General features: G+C 50.1%; 1 protein-coding gene across 3 annotated transcripts; it reads right to left on the bottom strand.

Moving 5' to 3' along the window:
• Positions 1 to 434: 434 nt before the first annotated feature.
• On the bottom strand, positions 435 to 21,058 carry mre11a (MRE11 homolog A, double strand break repair nuclease). 3 transcript variants are annotated; one of them, XM_064985319.1, is made up of 19 exons: positions 21,011 to 21,058; positions 20,319 to 20,445; positions 20,092 to 20,224; positions 19,831 to 19,991; positions 19,183 to 19,270; positions 18,826 to 19,082; positions 16,812 to 16,997; positions 16,480 to 16,651; positions 14,889 to 14,969; positions 14,358 to 14,481; positions 14,156 to 14,256; positions 5,762 to 5,932; positions 4,759 to 4,818; positions 4,467 to 4,644; positions 4,245 to 4,331; positions 4,069 to 4,133; positions 1,546 to 1,631; positions 1,007 to 1,100; positions 435 to 932 (listed from the first exon to the last, which is right to left on the bottom strand). In XM_064985319.1, the coding sequence occupies exons 2-19, from the start codon at positions 20,336 to 20,338 to the stop codon at positions 885 to 887; spliced, it is 2,112 nt and encodes a 703-aa protein (XP_064841391.1). In that variant the 5' UTR covers positions 20,339 to 20,445; positions 21,011 to 21,058; the 3' UTR covers positions 435 to 884. The 3 variants fall into 3 exon arrangements, with proteins under 3 accessions (XP_064841391.1, XP_064841392.1, XP_064841393.1); XM_064985320.1 differs by lacking the exon at positions 21,011 to 21,058 and adding an exon at positions 20,965 to 20,985; XM_064985321.1 differs by lacking the exons at positions 20,319 to 20,445; positions 21,011 to 21,058 and having other exon boundaries at positions 20,070 to 20,206.
• Between the last annotated feature and the right edge of the window lie 248 nt (positions 21,059 to 21,306).

The raw sequence follows: 21,306 nt of genomic DNA, 5'->3' as shown, positions 1-21,306 counted from the left end.
TGTGTATCGGAGGACGCATGGCTTTCGAACTTCGTCTCTCCCGAGCCCGTAAGTGAGTTGTAGCGATGAGACAAGATAGTAACTACTAACAATTGGAAACCACGACATTGGGGGTAAAAAAATAATAATAATAATAAAAGGTTATCGTTTTAATAGTATATTTTATTTGTCCACGGTCCTGTAGATAGATCTCAATCATGTTTGCGTCCTCTCCATGTCTCCTCCTTAAAACGCATTGGAGGAGAAGATCTGAGGGAGGACCCTCCAATGTGCTTTGAGGAGACGAGGGGGGAGGACCTGAGGAATCAAGGGAATACAATTGAGATTTACCGTTGAGCTCGTCTTGTGTGCGTTTTAACACAGTGGGTGTGAATGTCAACAAGTGTGTGTGTGTGTACGTGCGTCAAACATGAACAGTAAACACACACCTGATATAGAAACAGGAAATATTTAATAAATTTGCTGAAAGCAGACGGTCGCCATGGTGACTGAATGGGTCCAACACTGACCAATAACAGGGCTCAACAAAACTGACTAATGACGCTTTAGGAACTCAGAACGGCCAATCAACAGTCAAAGCAGGTTTTCAGATGGTATGGAAAAGTCCAGCTAGAAGTTAGAATGAATGGAAACCTAATAGGGCTGGGACCTCACCGTACGACATTATCTCACAATTAAAAAGATTGAGAACAAGGTATAGGATGAAAAATAAGAGTTTAGACACAGGTTCAGCCAGCTAATGCTTCCTCTATTCTGAACAGGCAGTGTATTGGCAGCCCAGGGGTCCATCGTCAGGACCATAAGTGGTGTGAAGAACTACGGGTAAGTTAATCATACATTCACAGCTCACTAGCCAATAAGAAACATGAGGGGCGGGGTTAAAGCTACCGCTGGCCACTCCTACTGGAGCCTTTAAACGGGTCAAAGTCCTCCTGAGAGAGAGAAGGGAGGTTAGACAGACACACACTACAACAGGCATATTTCAGTCGTCTCACAGGTCTCATACCTCTTCATCGTCGTCATCAAATGTCACTCCTCTGTATGATTGGCTCTGACTCTGGGAGCCCCGCCTACTGGAGGAGGAAGAGGAGGAGGAGGTCCTAGGACAAAAAACGCAGAACAGTTAGTGGTCCAATGCAGCTGTTTTTTTACTCTTATCAAGTCATTACAGGGTAACAGTTACGTGCCTTACTGTGATTGTTTTACATTAAACTGGTCCAAAAAAAAGAAACAAAAACAGCTTATCAAAAAACTATTTTTCAAGCAAGAATTTAGCTAGAAGTGGTCTGAGTGAGGAGCCTAATGGGAGGGATATGCAACCTGAAAACTAGCTGTTATTGGTCTATAAACTCCACCCATGCAAAATAAGCTGAAATTTCAAACAGCTCTTACACTAAAAAGGACATTATTCTGATTGGAAATGTATATAAAACATAGAAAACCATGTTTATGACTGCACTGCCCCTTTAATACCCTCTACAAACAGACACATACACACAGATCACTAATCAATGTCCAAATCCTGCCCAAAACACACTTTCCTACCTCTGTGTTGGTCGTGATGCAGGTGTTGGTCTTGATGCAGGCTTCACAAAGGAAACATCGTCAGAGTCATCATCATCAATGGTTATCTAGAGATGAGGGAGGAGAGATGGAGGAGGAGGGAGGAGAGATGGAGGAGGAGGGAGGAGAGATGGAGGAGAGATGGAGGAGGGAGGAGAGGTGGAGGAGGAGGGAGGAGAGGTGGAGGAGGAGAGGTGGAGGGGGGAGGGAGGAGAGGTGGAGAAGGGAGGAGAGGTGGAGGAGGGAGGAGAGGTGGAGGAGGGAGGAGAGGTGGAGGAGGGAGAGGTGGAGGAGGTGGGAGGGAGGAGAGATGGAGGAGATGGAGGGAGGAGAGATGGAGGAGATGGAGGGAGGAGAGATGGAGGAGGGGGAGGAGAGATGGAGGGGGAGGAGAGATGGGAGGGGGGAGGAGTAGAGATGGAGGAGGAGGGACGGAGGAGAGATGGAGGAGAGGTGGAGGAGGGAGGAGAGGTGGAGGGAGGAGAGGTGGAGGAGGGAGAGGTGGAGGAGGTGGGAGGGAGGAGAGATGGAGGGAGGAGAGATGGAGGAGATGGAGGAGGGGGAGGAGAGATGGAGGGGGGGGAGGAGAGATGGGAGGGGAGGGGGAGGAGTAGAGATGGAGGAGGAGGGAGGGAGGAGAGATGGAGGAGGGGGGAGGAGAGATGGAGGAGGGGGAGGAGAGATGAGAGGGGGAGGAGTAGAGATGGAGGAGAGATGGGAGGGGGGAGGAGTAGAGATGGAGGAGAGATGGGAGGGGGGAGGAGTAGAGATGGAGGAGAGATGGGAGGGGAGGAGAGATGGGAGGGGGGAGGAGTAGAGATGGAGGAGGGAGGGAGGAGAGATGGAGGATAGAGGAGAGATGGAGGAAGAGGGAGGAGAGATGGAGGATAGATGGAGGAGGAGGGAGGAGAGATGGAGGAGAGATGGAGGAGGAGGGAGGAGAGGTGGAGGAGGAGGGAGGAGAGGTGGAGGAGGAGGGAGGAGAGGTGGAGGAGGGAGGAGAGGTGGAGGAGGGAGGAGAGGTGGAGGAGGTGGGAGGGAGGAGAGATGGAGGGAGGGAGGAGAGATGGAGGAGATGGAGGGAGGGAGGAGAGATGATGGAGGAGGAGGGAGGGAGGAGAGATGGAGGAGGAGGGAGGGAGGAGAGATGGAGGAGGGTGAGGAGAGATGGAGGAGGGGGAGGAGAGATGGGAGGGGAGGGGGGAGGAGTAGAGATGGAGGAGGAGGGGGGAGGAGTAGAGATGGAGGAGGGGGGGAGGAGAGATGGAGGAGGGGGAGGAGAGATGGAGGAAGAGGGAGGAGAGATGGAGGAAGAGGGAGGAGAGATGGAGGAAGAGGGAGGAGAGATGGAGGAAGAGGGAGGAGGAGAGATGGAGGAGGGAGAGGAGAGATGGGAGAGGGGAGGTGGAGAGATGGGAGAGGGGAGGTGTAGAGATGGAGGAGGAGGAGGGAGGGAGGAGAGATGGAGGAGGGGGAGGAGAGATGGAGGAGGGGGAGGAGAGATGGAGGAGGGGGAGTAGAGATGGAGGAGGGGGGAGGAGAGATGGAGGAGAGGAGGGGGAGTAGAGATGGAGGAGGGGGGAGGAGATGGAGAGATGGAGGAGGGGGAGGAGAGATGGAGGAGGGGGAGGAGAGATGAGAGGGGGGAGGAGTAGAGATGGAGGAGAGATGGGAGGGGAGGAGAGATGGGAGGGGGGAGGAGTAGAGATGGAGGAGAGATGGGAGGGGAGGAGAGATGGGAGGGGGGAGGAGTAGAGATGGAGGAGGGAGGGAGGAGAGATGGAGGAAGATAGAGGAGAGATGGAGGAAGATAGAGGAGAGATGGAGGAAGAGGGAGGAGAGATGGAGGAAGAGGGAGGAGAGATGGAGGAAGAGGGAGGAGAGATGGAGGAAGAGGGAGGAGAGATGGAGGAAGAGGGAGGAGAGATGGAGGAAGAGGGAGGAGAGATGGAGGAGAAGGGAGGAGGAGAGATGGAGGAGGGAGAGGAGAGATGGGAGAGGGGAGGTGTAGAGATGGAGGAGGAGGAGGGAGGGAGGAGAGATGGAGGAGGGGGAGTAGAGATGGAGGAGGTGGGAGTAGAGATGGAGGAGGGGGAGTAGAGATGGAGGAGGGGGAGGAGAGATGGAGGAGGAGAGATGGAGGAGGGGGGAGGAGAGATGGAGGAAGAGGGAGGAGAGATGGGGGAGGAGAGATGGGGGAGAAGAGATGGAGGAGGAGGGAGGAGAGATGGAGGAGGAGGGAGGAGAAATGGAGGAGGAGGGTGGAGAGATGGAGGAGGAGGGAGGAGAGATGGAGGAGGAGGGAGGAGAGATGGAGGAGAAGGGAGGAGAGATGGAGGAGAAGGGAGGAGAGATGGAGGAGGAGAGATGAGGAAGAGGGAGGAGAGATGGAGGAGGGAGGTGAGGACACCAACATTAGAACATCTATGTACAACACACACACTCACTTCAAGACCAGTAAGAAGGTCTATAAAGCACACAGAGATGGGAGTGTGAGGGACGAACCTCATCTGTGTAAGATTTAGCCGACACCGCCCCTCTCGATGGGCGCTGAGGTGGAGCCTGGAACGCTGCAGGATGGAGGGAGGAGAAAGAGGGAGGGGTGGGAGATGTGTAGTAGATCAGTACAATAACTCACAAAAACACATAGGTTTGAGAAACACAACACAGCAGCCACTCACCATCCATGATGTTTCTGCCCTGGGTGGGGTTGACCACTGAGGCCTTCTGAGAACGGGCCCGCCCTGCTGGCTTTGGCTCTGCTGCACCTGAACACACAGGCACAAATACATTCACACACAAAACGCACCCACACATACTAACAAATGCAGTTGTTAATATATACATGCATAAATATAATTTACCCTTTCTCATGACTGAATAGATCTTGGAGAGAAACAAACCTCTTCCTCTCCTGGCTGTGGTTTGGCCCCTTCCCCTTCCCCTGCCACCCCGCCCCCTGCCCCTGGTGGGGGGAGGCGGGGCAGAGTCCTCGTCCGAATCCATGGAAACATCAGGCTCATCTGATAGGTCCAGGTCTTCGCCTCGCTCTATGCGGTGAGCTTTAGCTCTGTTGAGGGCCTACACAGAGAGGAGAGTACTGGTAAGAACGTATACGTGTGTGTGTGTGTGTGTGTGTGTGTGTGTGTGTGTGTGTGTGTGTGTGTGTGTGTGTGTGTGTGTTTCCTGACTCACCACCTGAACCTCTTCATCCTCCTCTGCAGTGTTTTTCTTAGATTCTCTGAAACGGCGAATCTGAGGAGAGAACAGGTTGCTGTGGTTACTATCATCTCTCCCCTCTCCACCTCCTGGTCAATCTCCTCCTCTGTCAGTACTCCTCTCTGCTAGAGGTGTCTACCCCCTCCTCTGTACCACCTGGTCAATCTCCTCCTCTGTCAGTACTCCTCTCTGCTAGAGGTGTCTACCCCCTCCTCTATACCTCCTGGTCAATCTCCTCCTCTGTCAGTACTCCTCTCTGCTAGAGGTGTCTACCCCCTCCTCTGCACCTCCTTGTCAACCTCTTCCTCTGTCAGTACTCCTCTCTGCTAGAGGTGTCTACCCCCTCCTCTGCACCTCCTTGTCAACCTCTTCCTCTGTCAGTACTCCTCTCTGCTAGAGGTGTCTACCCCCTCCTCTGCACCTCCTTGTCAACCTCTTCCTCTGTCAGTACTCCTCTCTGCTAGAGGTGTCTACCCTCTCCTCTGTACCACCTGGTCAATCTCCTCCTCTGTCAGTACTCCTCTCTGCTAGAAGTGTCTACCCCCTCCTCTGTACCACCTGGTCAATCTCCTCCTCTGTCAGTACTCCTCTCTGCTAGAGGTGTCTACCCCCTCCTCTGTACCTCCTGGTCAATCTCCTCCTCTGTCAGTACTCCTCTCTGCTGGAGGTGTCTACCCCCTCCTCTATACCACCTGGTCAATCTCCTCCTCTGTCAGTACTCCTCTCTGCTGGAGGTGTCTACCACCTCCTCTGTACCTCCTGGTCAATCTCCTCCTCTGTCAGTACTCCTCTCTGCTAGAGGTGTCTACCCCCTCCTCTATACCACCTGGTCAATCTCCTCCTCTGTCAGTACTCCTCTCTGCTGGAGGTGTCTACCCCCTCCTCTCCCCCTCCTCTGTACCTCCTGGTCAATCTCCTCCTCTGTCAGTACTCCTCTCTGCTGGAGGTGTCTACCCCCTCCTCTCCCCCTCCTCTGTACCTCCTGGTCAATCTCCTCCTCTGTCAGTACTCCTCTCTGCTGCAGGTGTCTCTGGGTTTTCTCCAGCTGGTATCTGATCAGTTCCTCGATGGCATCCTTTTCCTCCTTGTCCACATACTCCTGCACCGCCTTCCCCATGCCCTGCTCCGTCAGCAGGGAGAGCTGCACCGTCTACACACACACACACACACACACACACACACACACACACACACACACACACACACAGTCATGTTAACACACACCCAGACACACAGTCATGTTAACACACATCCAGACACACACACAGTCATGTTAACACACATCCAGACACACACACAGTCATGTTAACACACATCCAGACACACACACAGTCATGTTAACACACATCCAGACACACACACAGTCATGTTAACACACATCCAGACACACACACAGTCATGTTAACACACATCCAGACACACAGTCATGTTAACACACATCCAGACACACAGTCATGTTAACACATCCAGTTAACACACATCCAGACACACAGTCATCCAGTCATGTTAACACACATCCAGACACACAGTCATGTTAACACACATCCAGACACACAGTCATGTTAACACATCCAGACACACAGTCCAGACATCCAGACACACAGTCATGTTAACACACATCCAGACACACAGTCATGTTAACACACATCCAGACACACAGTCATGTTAACACACATCCAGACACACAGTCATGTTAACACACATCCAGACACACAGTCATGTTAACACACATCCAGACACACACACAGTCATGTTAACACACATCCAGACACACACACAGTCATGTTAACACACATCCAGACACACACACAGTCATGTTAACACACATCCAGACACACACAGTCATGTTAACACACATCCAGACACACAGTCATGTTAACACACATCCAGACACACAGTCACACACATCCAGACACACAGTCATGTTAACACACATCCAGACACACAGTCATGTTAACACACATCCAGACATCCAGACATCAGACACACAGTCATGTTAACACACATCCAGACACACATCAGACACACAGTCATGTTAACACACATCCAGACACACACACATCCAGTCATGTTAACACACATCCAGACACACAGTCATGTTAACACACATCCAGACACACAGTCATGTTAACACACATCCAGACACACAGTCATGTTAACACACATCCAGACACACAGTCATGTTAACACACATCCAGACACACAGTCATGTTAACACACATCCAGACACACACACAGTCATGTTAACACACATCCAGACACACAGTCATGTTAACACACATCCAGACACACAGTCATGTTAACACACATCCAGACACACAGTCATGTTAACACACATCCAGACACACAGTCATGTTAACACACATCCAGACACACAGTCATGTTAACACACATCCAGACACACAGTCATGTTAACACACATCCAGACACACAGTCATGTTAACACACATCCAGACACACAGTCATGTTAACACACATCCAGACACACATCCAGTCACACACATCCAGACACACAGTCATGTTAACACACATCCAGACACACACACAGTCATGTTAACACACATCCAGACACACACAGTCATGTTAACACATGTCATGTTAACACACATCCAGACACACACACAGTCATGTTAACACACATCCAGACACACAGTCATGTTAACACACATCCAGACACACAGTCATGTTAACACACATCCAGACACACATGTTAACACACATCCAGTCATGTTAACACACATCCAGACACACACACAGTCATGTTAACACACATCCAGACACACACATGTTAACACACATCCAGACACACACACAGTCATGTTAACACACATCCAGACACACACACAGTCATGTTAACACACATCCAGACACACAGTCATGTTAACACACATCCAGACACACACACAGTCATGTTAACACACATCCAGACACACAGTCATGTTAACACACATCCAGACACACACAGTCATGTTAACACACATCCAGACACACACACAGTCATGTTAACACACATCCAGACACACACACAGTCATGTTAACACACATCCAGACACACACACAGTCATGTTAACACACATCCAGACACACAGTCATGTTAACACACATCCAGACACACACACAGTCATGTTAACACACATCCAGACACACATGTTAACACACATCCAGTCATGTTAACACACATCCAGTCATGTTAACACACATCCAGACACACACACAGTCCAGACACACAGTCATGTTAACACACATCCAGACACACAGTCATGTTAACACACATCCAGACACACAGTCATGTTAACACACATCCAGACACACAGTCATGTTAACACACATCCAGACACACAGTCATGTTAACACACATCCAGACACACACACAGTCATGTTAACACACATCCAGACACACACACAGTCATGTTAACACACATCCAGACACACACACAGTCATGTTAACACACATCCAGACACACACACAGTCATGTTAACACACATCCAGACACACAGTCATGTTAACACACATCCAGACACACAGTCATGTTAACACACATCCAGACACACAGTCATGTTAACACACATCCAGACACACACACAGTCATGTTAACACACATCCAGACACACAGTCATGTTAACACAGTCATGTTAACACATCCAGACACACAGTCATGTTAACACACATCCAGACATCACACATCCAGACACACAGTCATGTTAACAGTCCAGACACACAGTCATGTTAACACACATCCAGACACACAGTCATGTTAACACACATCCAGACACACAGTCATGTTAACACACATCCAGTCATGTTAACACACATCCAGACACACATCCAGACATCCACACACAGTCATGTTAACACACATCCAGACACACATGTTAACACACATCCAGTCATGTTAACACACATCCAGACACACAGTCATGTTAACACACATCCAGTTACACACATCAGTGTCATGTTAACACACATCCAGACACACACAGTCATGTTAACACACATCCAGTCATGTTAACACACATCCAGACACACACACAGTCATGTTAACACACATCCAGACATGTGCTTACACACACACAGATGTTAACACACATCCAGACACACAGTCATGTTAACACACATCCAGACACACAGTCATGTTAACACACATCCAGACACACAGTCATGTTAACACACATCCAGACACACAGTCATGTTAACACACATCCAGACACACAGTCATGTGACACACAGTCATGTTAACACACATCCAGACACACAGTCATGTTAACACACATCCAGACACACAGTCATGTTAACACACATCCAGACACACACAGTCATGTGTGTGTGTCATGTTAACACACATCCAGGAGGACACACACACAGTGTGACACACACACAGTCATGTGTCATGTTAACACACATCCAGACACACACACAGTGACACACACACAGTGTGTGTGTGTTAACACACATCCAGACACACACAGTCAGGAGTCATGTTAACACACATCCAGACACACACACAGTGTTAACACACATCCAGACACACAGTCATGTTAACACACATCCAGACACACACACAGTCATGTTAACACACATCCAGACACACACAGTCATGTTAACACACATCCAGACACACACAGTCATGTTAACACACATCCAGAGTGTGTGTGTGTTAACACACATCCAGACACACACACAGTCATGTTAACACACATCCAGACACACATCCAGTGTGTGTTAACACACATCCAGACACACAGTCATGTGTCATGGAGGACACACATCCAGACACACACACAGTGTGTCATGTGACACACAGTCATGTTAACACACATGGTTAACACACATCCAGGTCAGGACACACAGTGTGTGTGTCATGTGTCATGTTAACACACATCCAGACACACACAGATGTGTGTGTGTGTGTGAGGTTGTGTGTGTGTGTGTCATGGAGGAGTGACACACAGTGTGTGTGTGACACACAGTCATGTTAACACACATCCAGACACACAGTCATGTTAACACACATCCAGACACACAGTGTTAACACACATCCAGTGTTAACACACATCCAGACACACAGTCATGTTAACACACATCCAGGTCAGGAGTGTGTGTCATGGACACACAGTCATGTTAACACACATCCAGACACACAGTCATGTTAACACACATCCAGTGTGTCATGTGTGTGTTAACACACATCCAGACACACACACAGTGTGTTAGTCATGTGTGTGTGTGTGTGTGTGTATGGAGTCAGTGTGACACACAGTGTGTGTGTGTGTATGGAGTCAGTGTTAACATGGAGGAGTGTGTGTGTGTGTGTGTGGAGGAGTGTGTGTGTGTGTGTGGAGGAGTGTCATTAACACACATCCAGACACACAGTCATGTGTGTGTGTGTGGAGGAGTGTGTGTGTGTGTGTCATGTTAACACACATCCAGACACACAGTCATGAACACACATCCAGTGTGGTTAACACACATCCAGGAGGAGTGTGTGTGTGTGTGTGGAGGAGTGTGTGTGTGTGTGTGTGTGTGTGTGTAACACACATCCAGTGTGTGTGTGTGTATGGAGGAGTGTGTGTGTGTGTATGGAGGAGTGTGTGTGTGTAACACACATCCAGACAGTGTGTGTGTGTGTATGGAGGAGTGTGTTAACACACATGTGTATGTTAGGAGTGAGTGTGTGTGTGTGTGGAGGAGTGTGTGTGTGTGTGTGTGTATGGAGGAGTGTGTGTGTGTGTGTATGGAGGAGTGTGTGTGTGTGTTATGGAGGAGTGTGTGTGTGTGTATGGAGGAGTGTGTGTGTAACACACATGGAGGAGTGTGTGTGTGTGTATGGAGGAGTGTGTGTGTGTGTATGGAGGAGTGGAGTGTGTGTGTAACACACATGTGTGTGTGTGTATGGAGGAGTGTGTGTGTGTATGGAGGAGTGTGTGTGTGTGTATGGAGGAGTGTGTGTGTAACAGGAGTGTGTGTGTGTATGGAGGAGGAGTGTGTGTGTGTGTGGAGGAGTGTGTGTGTGTGTGTGTGTGTGTGTGTATGGAGTGTGTGTGTGTGTGTATGGAGGAGTGTGTGTGTGTGTGTGTGTATGTGTAGGAGTGAGTGTGTGTGTGTGTATGGAGGAGTGTGTGTGTGTGTATGGAGGAGTGTGTGTGTGTGTGTATGTGTGTGTGTGTATGGAGGTGTGTGTGTGTGTGTGTATGGAGGAGTGTGTGTGTGTGGAGGAGTGTGTGTGTGTGTATGGAGTGTGTGTGTGTGTGGATGGAGTCAGTGTGTGTGTGGAGGAGTGTGTGTGTGTGTATGGAGGAGTGTGTGTGTGTGTATGGAGGAGTGTGTGTGTGTGTATGGAGGAGTGTGTGTGTGTTTATGAGGAGTGTGTGTGTGTGTATGGAGGAGTGTGTGTGTGTGTATGGAGGAGTGTGTGTGTGTGTATGGAGGAGTGTGTGTGTGTGTATGGAGGAGTGTGTGTGTGTGTGGAGGAGTGTGTGTGTGTGTGTGTGTGTGTGTGTGTGTGTATGGAGGAGTGTGTGTGTGTGTATGGAGGAGTGTGTGTGTGTGTATGGAGGAGTGTGTGTATGGAGGAGTGTGTGTGTGTGTATGGAGGAGTGTGTGTGTGTGTATGGAGGAGTGTGTGTGTGTGTATGGAGGAGTGTGTGTGTGTGTATGGAGGAGTGTGTGTGTGTGTGTGTAGGAGTGTGTGTGTGTGTATGGAGGAGTGTGTGTGTGTATGGAGGAGTGTGTGTGTGTGTATGGAGGAGTGTGTGTGTGTGTATGGAGGAGTGTGTGTGTGTGTATGGAGGAGTGTGTGTGTGTGTGTATGGAGGAGTGTGTGTGTGTGTATGGAGGAGTGTGTGTGTGTGTGTGGAGGAGTGTGTGTGTGTGTTATGGAGGAGTGTGTGTGTGTGTATGGAGGAGTGTGTGTGTGTGTGGAGGAGTGGAGTGTGTGTGTGTGTGTGTATGGAGGAGTGTGTGTGTGTGTGTATGGAGGAGTGTGTGTGTGTGTGTATGGAGGAGTGTGTGTGTGTGTGTGTATGGAGGTGTGTGTGTGTGTGTATGGAGGAGTGTGTGTGTGTGTGTGGAGGAGTGTGTGTGTGTGTGTGTATGAGGAGTGTGTGTGTGTGTGTGTATGGAGGAGTGTGTGTGTGTGTGTGTATGGAGGGAGTGTGTGTGTGTGTGTATGGAGGAGTGTGTGTGTGTGTGTGTGGAGGAGTGTGTGTGTGTGTATGGAGGAGTGTGTGTGTGTGTGTGTATGGAGTGTGTGTGTGTGTGTGGATGGAGGAGTGTGTGTGTGTGGATGGAGGAGTGTGTGTGTGTGTAGGAGTGTGTGTGTGTATGGAGGAGTGTGTGTGTGTGTGTATGGAGGAGTGTGTGGAGTGTGTGTGTGTGTGGGAGGAGTGTGTGTGTGTGTATGGAGGAGTGTGTGTGTGTGTGTATGGAGGAGGAGTGTGTGTGTGTGTATGGAGGAGTGTGTGTGTGTGTGTGTGTGTGTGTGTATGGAGGAGTGTGTGTGTGTGTATGGAGGAGTGTGTGTGTGTGTGTGTATGGAGGAGTGTGTGTGTGTGTGTGTATGGAGGAGTGTGTGTGTGTGTATGGAGGAGTGTGTGTGTGTGTGGAGGAGTGTGTGTGTGTGTATGGAGGAGTGTGTGTGTGTGTGTATGGAGGAGTGTGTGTGTGTGTGTGTGGAGGAGTGTGTGTGTGTGTATGGAGGAGTGTGTGTGTGTGTATGGAGGAGTGTGTGTGTGTGTATGGAGGAGTGTGTGTGTGTGTAGGAGGAGTGTGTGTGTGTGTGTGTATGAGGAGTGTGTGTGTGTGTATGGAGGAGTGTGTGTGTGTGTATGGAGGAGTGTGTGTGTGTGTGTGTGGAGGAGTGTGTGTGTGTGTGTATGGAGGAGTGTGTGTGTGTGTGTGTGTGGAGGAGTGTGTGTGTGTGTGTGTGTGTGGAGGAGTGAGTGTGTGTGTGTGTATGGAGGAGTGTGTGTGTGTATGGAGGAGTGTGTGTGTGTGTATGGAGGAGTGTGTGTGTGTGTATGGAGGAGTGTGTGTGTGTGTATGGAGGAGTGTGTGTGTGTGTATGGAGGAGTGTGTGTGTGTGTATGGAGGAGTGTGTGTGTGTGTATGGAGGAGTGTGTGTGTGTGTATGGAGGAGTGTGTGTGTGTGTATGGAGGAGTGTGTGTGTGTGTATGGAGGAGTGTGTGTGTGTGTATGGAGGAGTGTGTGTGTGTGTATGGAGGAGTGTGTGTGTGTGTATGGAGGAGTGTGTGTGTGTGTGTGTGGAGGAGTGTGTGTGTGTGTATGGAGGAGTGTGTGTGTGTGTATGGAGGAGTGTGTGTGTGTGTATGGAGGAGTGTGTGTGTGTGTATGGAGGAGTGTGTGTGTGTGTATGGAGGAGTGTGTGTGTGTGTATGGAGGAGTGTGTGTGTGTGTGTGTATGGAGGAGTGTGTGTGTGTGTGTGTGGAGGAGTGTGTGTGTGTGTGGAGGAGTGTGTGTGTGTGTGTGGAGGAGTGTGTGTGTGTGTGTGTATGGAGGAGTGTGTGTGTGTGTGTGTAGGAGTGAGTGTGTGTGTGTATGGAGGAGTGTGTGTGTGTGTGTGTGGAGGAGTGTGTGTGTGTGTGTGTATGGAGGAGTGTGTGTGTGTGTATGGAGGAGTGTGTGTGTGTGTGTGTGGATGGAGGAGTGTGTGTGTATGGAGGAGTGTGTGTGTGTGTATGGAGGAGTGTGTGTGTGTGTATGGAGGAGTGTGTGTGGTGTATGGAGGAGTGTGTGTGTGTATGGAGGAGTGTGTGTGTGTGTATGGAGGAGTGTGTGTGTGTGTATGGGAGGTGTGTGTGTGTATGGAGGAGTGTGTGTGTGTATGTGTGTGTGTGTGTATGGAGGAGTGTGTGTGTGTGTATGGAGGAGTGTGTGTGTGTGTATGGAGGAGTGTGTGTGTGTGTATGGAGTGTGTGTGTGTGGAGGTGTGTGTGAGTGTGTGTGTGTGTGTGTATGGAGGAGTGTGTGTGTGTGTGTGGAGGAGTGTGTGTGTGTGTGGAGGAGTGTGTGTGTGTGTGTGGAGGAGTGTGTGTGTGTGTGTGGAGGAGTGTGTGTGTGTGTATGGAGGAGTGTGTGTGTGTGTGTGTGTATGGATGGAGGAGTGTGTGTGTGTGTGTGGAGGAGTGTGTGTGTGTGTATGGAGGAGTGTGTGTGTGTGTGGAGGAGTGTGTGTGTGTGTATGTGGAGGAGTGTGTGTGTGTATGGAGGAGTGTGTGTGTGTGTATGGAGGAGTGTGTGTGTGTGTATGGAGGAGTGTGTGTGTGTGTATGGAGGAGTGTGTGTGTGTGTATGGAGGAGTGTGTGTGTGTGTATGGAGGAGTGTGTGTGTGTGTATGGAGGAGTGTGTGTGTACCTTTTCTGCTGTCAGGAAGTACTCTTTAACGAGATCCTCCACCCTCAGACCCTCAGTTGAGGAGTGACTCAGGAGCTGCCCAAAGTCAACACCCTCTTCGCCTACACTTACACAGCAAAAAAGACAGACAGGAGAGTGATCTGAACATCAGAAAAAATAGGCTTGTCAAATGTTATGATTATGGTGTGTGTGTGTGTGTTACCTTTAACTTTGTACTCCTTCTGTCTGATGAAGTGAACAACGTCTTTGGGGTTTGCAACCTGCTCTACAAACTTCTGACTGAAACGAGTGGCATTGAAGGCCTCAAAACCACCGCTGTAGTCCACCTTGAGAGAGAGAGAGAGAGACAAATATTAAACTGTGACAAATACTCAAATTGTACCTTGAGAAATACACTTAATGCTGTTGCAGTGTTCAACAGAATAACGTGTATTATAATCTGGGTGGTTTGAGCGCTGAATGCTGATTGGCTGACAGCCGTGGTATATCAGACCGTATACCACAGGTAAGACAAAACATGTATTTTTACTGTTCTAATTTCATTGGTAACCAGTTTATAATAGCAATAAGGCACCTCAGGGGGGGTGGTATATGGCCAATATACCACGGCTAGGGGCTGTGTCCAGGGACATGTGCATAAGTACAGCCCTTAGCCGTGGTATATTGGCCATATACCACACCCCCCCTCGGGCCTTATTGCTCAAGTATAAAATGTTACTGATGTCTCACTCACTCTGAGGCGTATGAGGGGTTTCTCAGGGGTAAGGGGGTTTCCTAGTCGATCTCGCTCTGCTTCCTCAATCATCGCTTCCACCTGGGAACGGACACACACACAGTCAGGGAGAGCGAGCGAGGGACAGACAGTCAGGCAGAGAAAGAGAGAGCGAGAGAGGGACAGACAGCCAGGCAGAGAAAGAGCGAGCGAGAGACAGCCAGGCAGAGAAAGAGCGAGCGAGAGAGGCAGAGAAAGAGCGAGACAGCCAGGGACAGACAGCCAGGCAGAGAAAGAGCGAGCGAGAGAGGGACAGACAGCCAGGCAGAGAAAGAGCAGAGGGACAGACAGCCAGGCAGAGAAAGAGCGAGCGAGAGAGGGACAGACAGCCAGGCAGAGAAAGAGCGAGCGAGAGAGGGACAGACAGCCAGGCAGAGAAAGAGCGAGAAAGAGAGGGACAGACAGCCAGGCAGAGAAAGAGCGAGCGAGAGAGGGACAGACAGCCAGGCAGAGAAAGAGCGAGAGAGAGGGACAGACAGCCAGGCAGAGAAAGAGCGAGCGAGAGAGGGACAGACAGCCAGGCAGAGAAAGAGCGAGAGAGAGAGGGACAGACAGCCAGGCAGAGAAAGAGCGAGAAAGAGAGGGACAGACAGCCAGGCAGAGAAAGAGCGAGCGAGAGAGGGACAGACAGCCAGGCAGAGAAAGAGCGAGAAAGAGAGGGACAGACAGCCAGGCAGAGAAAGAGCGAGCGAGGGACAGACAGCCAGGCAGAGAAAGAGCGAGAAAGAGAGGGACAGACAGCCAGGCAGAGAAAGAGCGAGCGAGGGACAGACAGCCAGGCAGAGAAAGAGCGAGAAAGAGAGGGACAGACAGCCAGGCAGAGAAAGAGCGAGCGAGGCCAGGCAGAGAAAGAGCAGACAGACAGCCAGGCAGAGAAAGAGCGAGCAGAGAACAGACAGCCAGGCAGAGAAAGAGCGAGAGACAGCCAGAGAGAAAGAGCAGACAGACCCAGGCAGAGAAAGAGCGAGAAAGAGAGGGACAGACAGCCAGGCAGAGAAAGAGCGAGAAAGAGAGGGACAGACAGCCAGGCAGACAGCCAGGCAGAGAAAGAGCGGACAGACAGCCAGGCAGAGAAAGAGCGAGAAAGAGAGGGACAGACAGCCAGGCAGAGAAAGAGCGAGCGAGAGAGGGACAGACAGCCAGGCAGAGAAAGAGCAGGCAGCGAGAGAGGGACAGACAGCCAGGCAGAGAAAGAGCGAGCGAGAGAGGGACAGACAGCCAGGCAGAGAAAGAGCGAGCGAGAGAGGGACAGACAGCCAGGCAGAGAAAGAGCGAGCGAGAGAGGGACAGACAGCCAGGCAGAGAAAGAGCGAGCGAGAGAGGGACAGACAGCCAGGCAGAGAAAGAGCGAGCGAGAGAGGGACAGACAGCCAGGCAGAGAAAGAGCGAGCGAGAGAGGGACAGACAGCCAGGCAGAGAAAGAGAGAGCGAGAGAGGGACAGACAGCCAGGCAGAGAAAGAGCGAGCGAGACGGGGACAGACAGCCAGGCAGAGAAAGAGCGAGCGAGAGAGGGACAGACAGCCAGGCAGAGAAAGAGCACCTTGTGCTCACCTTCTCCTGGCAGAAGGCCTCTACCCTCTGGTTGACCTTGGGCATGTCAGGGTTGAAGAGGTCAGGGTGCTCTGAGAGGACCAGGTCCTGGATGAAGAACTGACGCACCGTGTGCAGCGGGATCTTCTGAAGGTTCATCTTACGCCCCTTCACCCTCAGCAGACCTATGTGCCTGCACACACACACACACACACACGCAGGCAATGACACACACGGACACAGGAACACACACAAGGGCATACAAATATGCAGACAAACACACACAGCGAGTGCTGTTTGAGCGTATATAAAAGAGTGTGTGTGTGTGTGTGTGTGTGTGTGTGTTGGCGTACTTCTTGACGGCCTCCCCGGGGGACAGTGACGTGGCAACAGAGCTACCAGGCTGGGTGACATAGAACAGCCGCTGTTCGTTCCTGCTGGGGTTTATCAGACACTCGTGTTCATGACCCCACACTACCAGGTCCAGAAAGTCATCCAGAAACTGCTCTGGGATGTAGTTGGTGGCACCATGCTTACTCCTGTAACACACACACACCTCAGAGATGTGGCTTTTGTAAAGACACACACATTCAGTACCACACACACACTTAGCATATACACACACACCTGTTCTGGTGGACAGTATATAAACACACACACCTGTTCTGGTGGACAGTATATAGACACACACCTGTTCTGGTGGACAGTATAAACACACACACACCTGTTCTGGTGGACAGTATATAGACACACACCTGTTCTGGTGGACAGTATAAACACACACACACCTGTTCTGGTGGACAGTATATAGACACACACCTGTTCTGGTGGACAGTATATAGACACACACCTGTTCTGGTGGACAGTATATAGACACACACCTGTTCTGGTGGACAGTATATAGACACACACCTGTGGACAGTATATAGACTGGTGGACAGTATATAGACACACACACCTGTTCTGGTGGACAGTATATAGACACACACACCTGTTCTGGTGGACAGTATATAGACACACACCTGTTCTGGTGGACAGTATATAGACACACACACCTGTTCTGGTGGACAGTATATAGACACACACACCTGTTCTGGTGGACAGTATATAGACACACACCTGTTCTGGTGGACAGTATATAGACACACACCTGTTCTGGTGGACAGTATATAGACACACACCTGTGCTGGTGGACAGTATATAGACACACACCTGTGCTGGTGGACAGTATATAGACACACACCTGTTCTGGTGGACAGTATATAGACACACACACACACACCTGTTCTGGTGGACAGTATATAAACACACACACCTGTTCTGGTGGACAGTATAAAGACACACACACACACCTGTTCTGGTGGACAGTATATAAACACACACACCTGTTCTGGTGGACAGTATATAGACACACACCTGTTCTGGTGGACACACACACACACCTGTTCTGGTGGACAGTATATAGACACACACACCTGTTCTGGTGGACAGTATATAGACACACACCTGTGCTGGTGGACAGTATAAACACACACACACACACCTGTTCTGGTGGACAGTATATAAACACACACCTGTTCTGGTGGACAGTATAAACACACACACACACACCTGTTCTGGTGGACAGTATAAACACACACACACACCTGTTCTGGTGGACAGTATAAACACACACACACACCTGTTCTGGTGGACAGTATAAACACACACACACACACACACCTGTTCTGGTGGACAGTATAAACACACACACACCTGTTCTGGTGGACAGTATATAGACACACACCTTTTCTGGTGGACAGTATATAGACACACACACACCTGTGCTGGTGGACAGTATAAACACACACACACACCTGTTCTGGTGGACAGTATAAACACACACACACACACACACACACCTGTTCTGGTGGACAGTATATAGACACACACCTATTCTGGTGGACAGTATATAAACACACACACCTGTTCTGGTGGACAGTATATAGACACACACACACCTGTTCTGATGGACAGTATATAGACACACACACCTGTGCTGGTGGACAGTATAAACACACACACCTGTGCTGGTGGACAGTATAAACACACACACACCTGTTCTGGTGGACAGTATAAACACACACACACCTGTTCTGGTGGACAGTATAAACACACACACACCTGTGCTGGTGGACAGTATAAACACACACACACCTGTTCTGGTGGACAGTATATAGACACACACCTGTTCTGGTGGACAGTATATAGACACACACACACCTGTTCTGATGGACAGTATATAGACACACACACACCTGTTCTGATGGACAGTATATAGACACACACACACCTGTTCTGGTGGACAGTATATAGACACACACACACCTGTTCTGGTGGATGGTGAAGAGGTTGAACCATTGGTCCTGGTCTTCTTTGGGGCGGAGCATGGTCACCTGGTTGTTAACAAACATCCTGTAGAGGCGTTCATCAGGAATAGAGCCGATGCCGTACAGGGCTAGCTTAGTGCTGCCTTTCTGCAGGAGGACGGGACTAATCTCTATCCTCTCTACTGATTGGCTGCGGCCAAAATGATTGACAAGTCCGGCAGAGCTCAGGAGATCCAACGCACACAGACCATCCGCCTGGATTGGAGACGAGAGAGATAAGAGTTACACATAGAGATTCAGACATATACGCATGTGGTTCAAGATGGATGACTGAAACCGTGGCAACGGAGCTTACCCCTGTAGGATCGTCATGGTTACCGTGCACGCTGAACACGGGGATGGAGATGTTCAGGTTCTCATCCTGGTAGTTCACCCACGGAAACCTGAGAACAGAGAAACATTTGATGCCCATACTGTACTTTACATGCAACCCACGTTTGGAAAGTGTTTAATAATAGGTGGATATTTTATCTAGTCAGTTCAACCAGAATATTATTCAACATTTGTGACAGGTGATGTATAGGTTTTCCCCAATTAAAAAAAAGTGTGAGGATGCTGCCAGGGCTAACGTCGCCACGCCAGGGCGAACATCGGCGAACGTCGCCACCTCGGGGCTAGCGTCGCCACCTCGGGGCTAGCGTCGCCACCTCGGGGCTAACGTCGCCACCTCGGGGCTAGCGTCGCCACCTCGCCACCTCGGGCTACCTCACGGCTAGCGTCGCCACCTCGGGGCTAGCGTCGCCACCTCGGGCGGGCCACCTCGGGGCTAGCGTCGCCACCTCGGGGCTAGCGTCGCCACCTCGGGGCTAGCGTCGCCACCTCGGGGCTAGCGTCGCCACCTCGGGGCTAGCGTCGCCACCTCGGGGCTAGCGTCGCCACCTCGGGGCTAGCGTCGCCACCTCGGGGCTAGCGTCGCCACCTCGGGGCTAACACACAGACTGACTTGCTGTTGCTGAAGTTGACAGCCTGGTCACTGAGGACATCGAAGAGGATAGGAGTGTCTCCCATGCAGTACTTCCTCAGCAGAGAGATGCAGGAGTGAAGACAGCGTCTGGAAGGCTTGTTCTCATGGAACAGATCACCTCCCAACAGGATGAAGTCAACCTGCAGACAGAGACAGAGGTGAGTGTGGGGGAGAGAGAAATTACATTCTACTGTGTGTGTGTACACACACACACACACCTCTGTAAACACACACACACACTTGGTTCTGTTTGGCACACTTCAGGATCTCGTCGAAGGTGTTGAACGTGTCGTTGCCACGGACAGCATCTTTCTCTAGGTAACCAAGGTGAATATCCGTGGCGATCAGGATCTTGAAGGTGTCCTCATCGTCCCTGGCAACAGAAGCACAATCAGAACCCCAGAGTCTCCAGATGCACTCAGTGACAACTACACCACGAGGAGACAGATTATTCTGATGTTACATACAGGGTGTTCTCTGATGTCATGTTGAATGGAAACAGGTCCAGAGCAGAGAACCCTTCAGCAGAGGTAGTGAGAGGGAGTGATGTCAACACCTGTATCAATACAGTTAACTAGTCTCCGGAGATGTCACCTACAGACAGACAGAGTGAGAAAGAAAAGTCTGGTTGTCACCTTAACTTATAGCCTGTAATTGGGGCATAGAGTTTTCCCTGGGCAGGTCATACTGTTTTGCCACAACATTGTGAGCCAATGCAAATCTCCCATAGCTATGATTCTGAGGTTGAGCCAACTCGGCTAACTGAAGGAAAGACTCCTGGATCCAATATGACAAATGACTGAATACACGGATTAAGTTGAATTTTCCCCGGCCTTGACGCTGATCTAACGACTAAGGTAACGTTACAGTTTTGCATTTCCCCCTAAGCAGTTAGGTAAGGTTAGGATTTCCGGAGGTTAATGCATAACGTTACATATTAACTAAGAGCACTCTGCAGTCAGCTAGCCAATGAAGGTTCCAACAACGCATTAAAAGCACATTTAGCTAACGTTAGCGCGCTAACTAACTCTAGCTAGTTTAAAGCGTCTAGTAAAATTGTCTAATCTTAGCAATGACTGTACATTAGATGATACCACAACTGGCATATCTGACCCCCATGCGAATATCATGTTCTCAAATACTAGCTAATTCCACGCACCTCTCCACCTCCCGTGCTCGATTATTGTGTACATGTGAGCGACTCCCCTTACGGAAGTTAGCACAGGAAACGTCGTTTCCGAGAGGCAAATGTAGTTTTCTTTACATGAAGCCTCCGCATGTAGCCATACTATGTCTGACGAAGAAAAACAGCAAATCCCAAAAGAAGACAATAAACTCCATGAAGCGGAGTTAGATGCGCTCGATTTGTAGTGCGCCTGCGTGAGCAGTGTAGGACATGTTCAATTTTAGGCCTAAATCGGCTTTATGCTTTTATAGCGGCATAGAGGTTTTATT

This window comes from Oncorhynchus masou, chromosome 13 (assembly GCF_036934945.1).
Source record: "Oncorhynchus masou masou isolate Uvic2021 chromosome 13, UVic_Omas_1.1, whole genome shotgun sequence".
NCBI lineage: Eukaryota > Metazoa > Chordata > Actinopteri > Salmoniformes > Salmonidae > Oncorhynchus > Oncorhynchus masou.
Note: the sequence above shows the minus strand (reverse complement) of the source record. Positions and strands in the feature narration are given on the sequence as shown.

Coding starts and splice junctions, on each gene's coding strand:
- mre11a (XM_064985319.1), bottom strand. CDS start 20,338: ATGACATCAGAGAACACCCT. Junction 16,998..18,825: donor TTCACCATCCACCAGAACAG/GTGTGTGTGTGT, acceptor TGTGTGTTACAG/GAGTAAGCATGGTGCCACCA. Junction 1,101..1,545: donor GCATCACGACCAACACAGAG/GTAGGAAAGTGT, acceptor TTTTTGTCCTAG/GACCTCCTCCTCCTCTTCCT.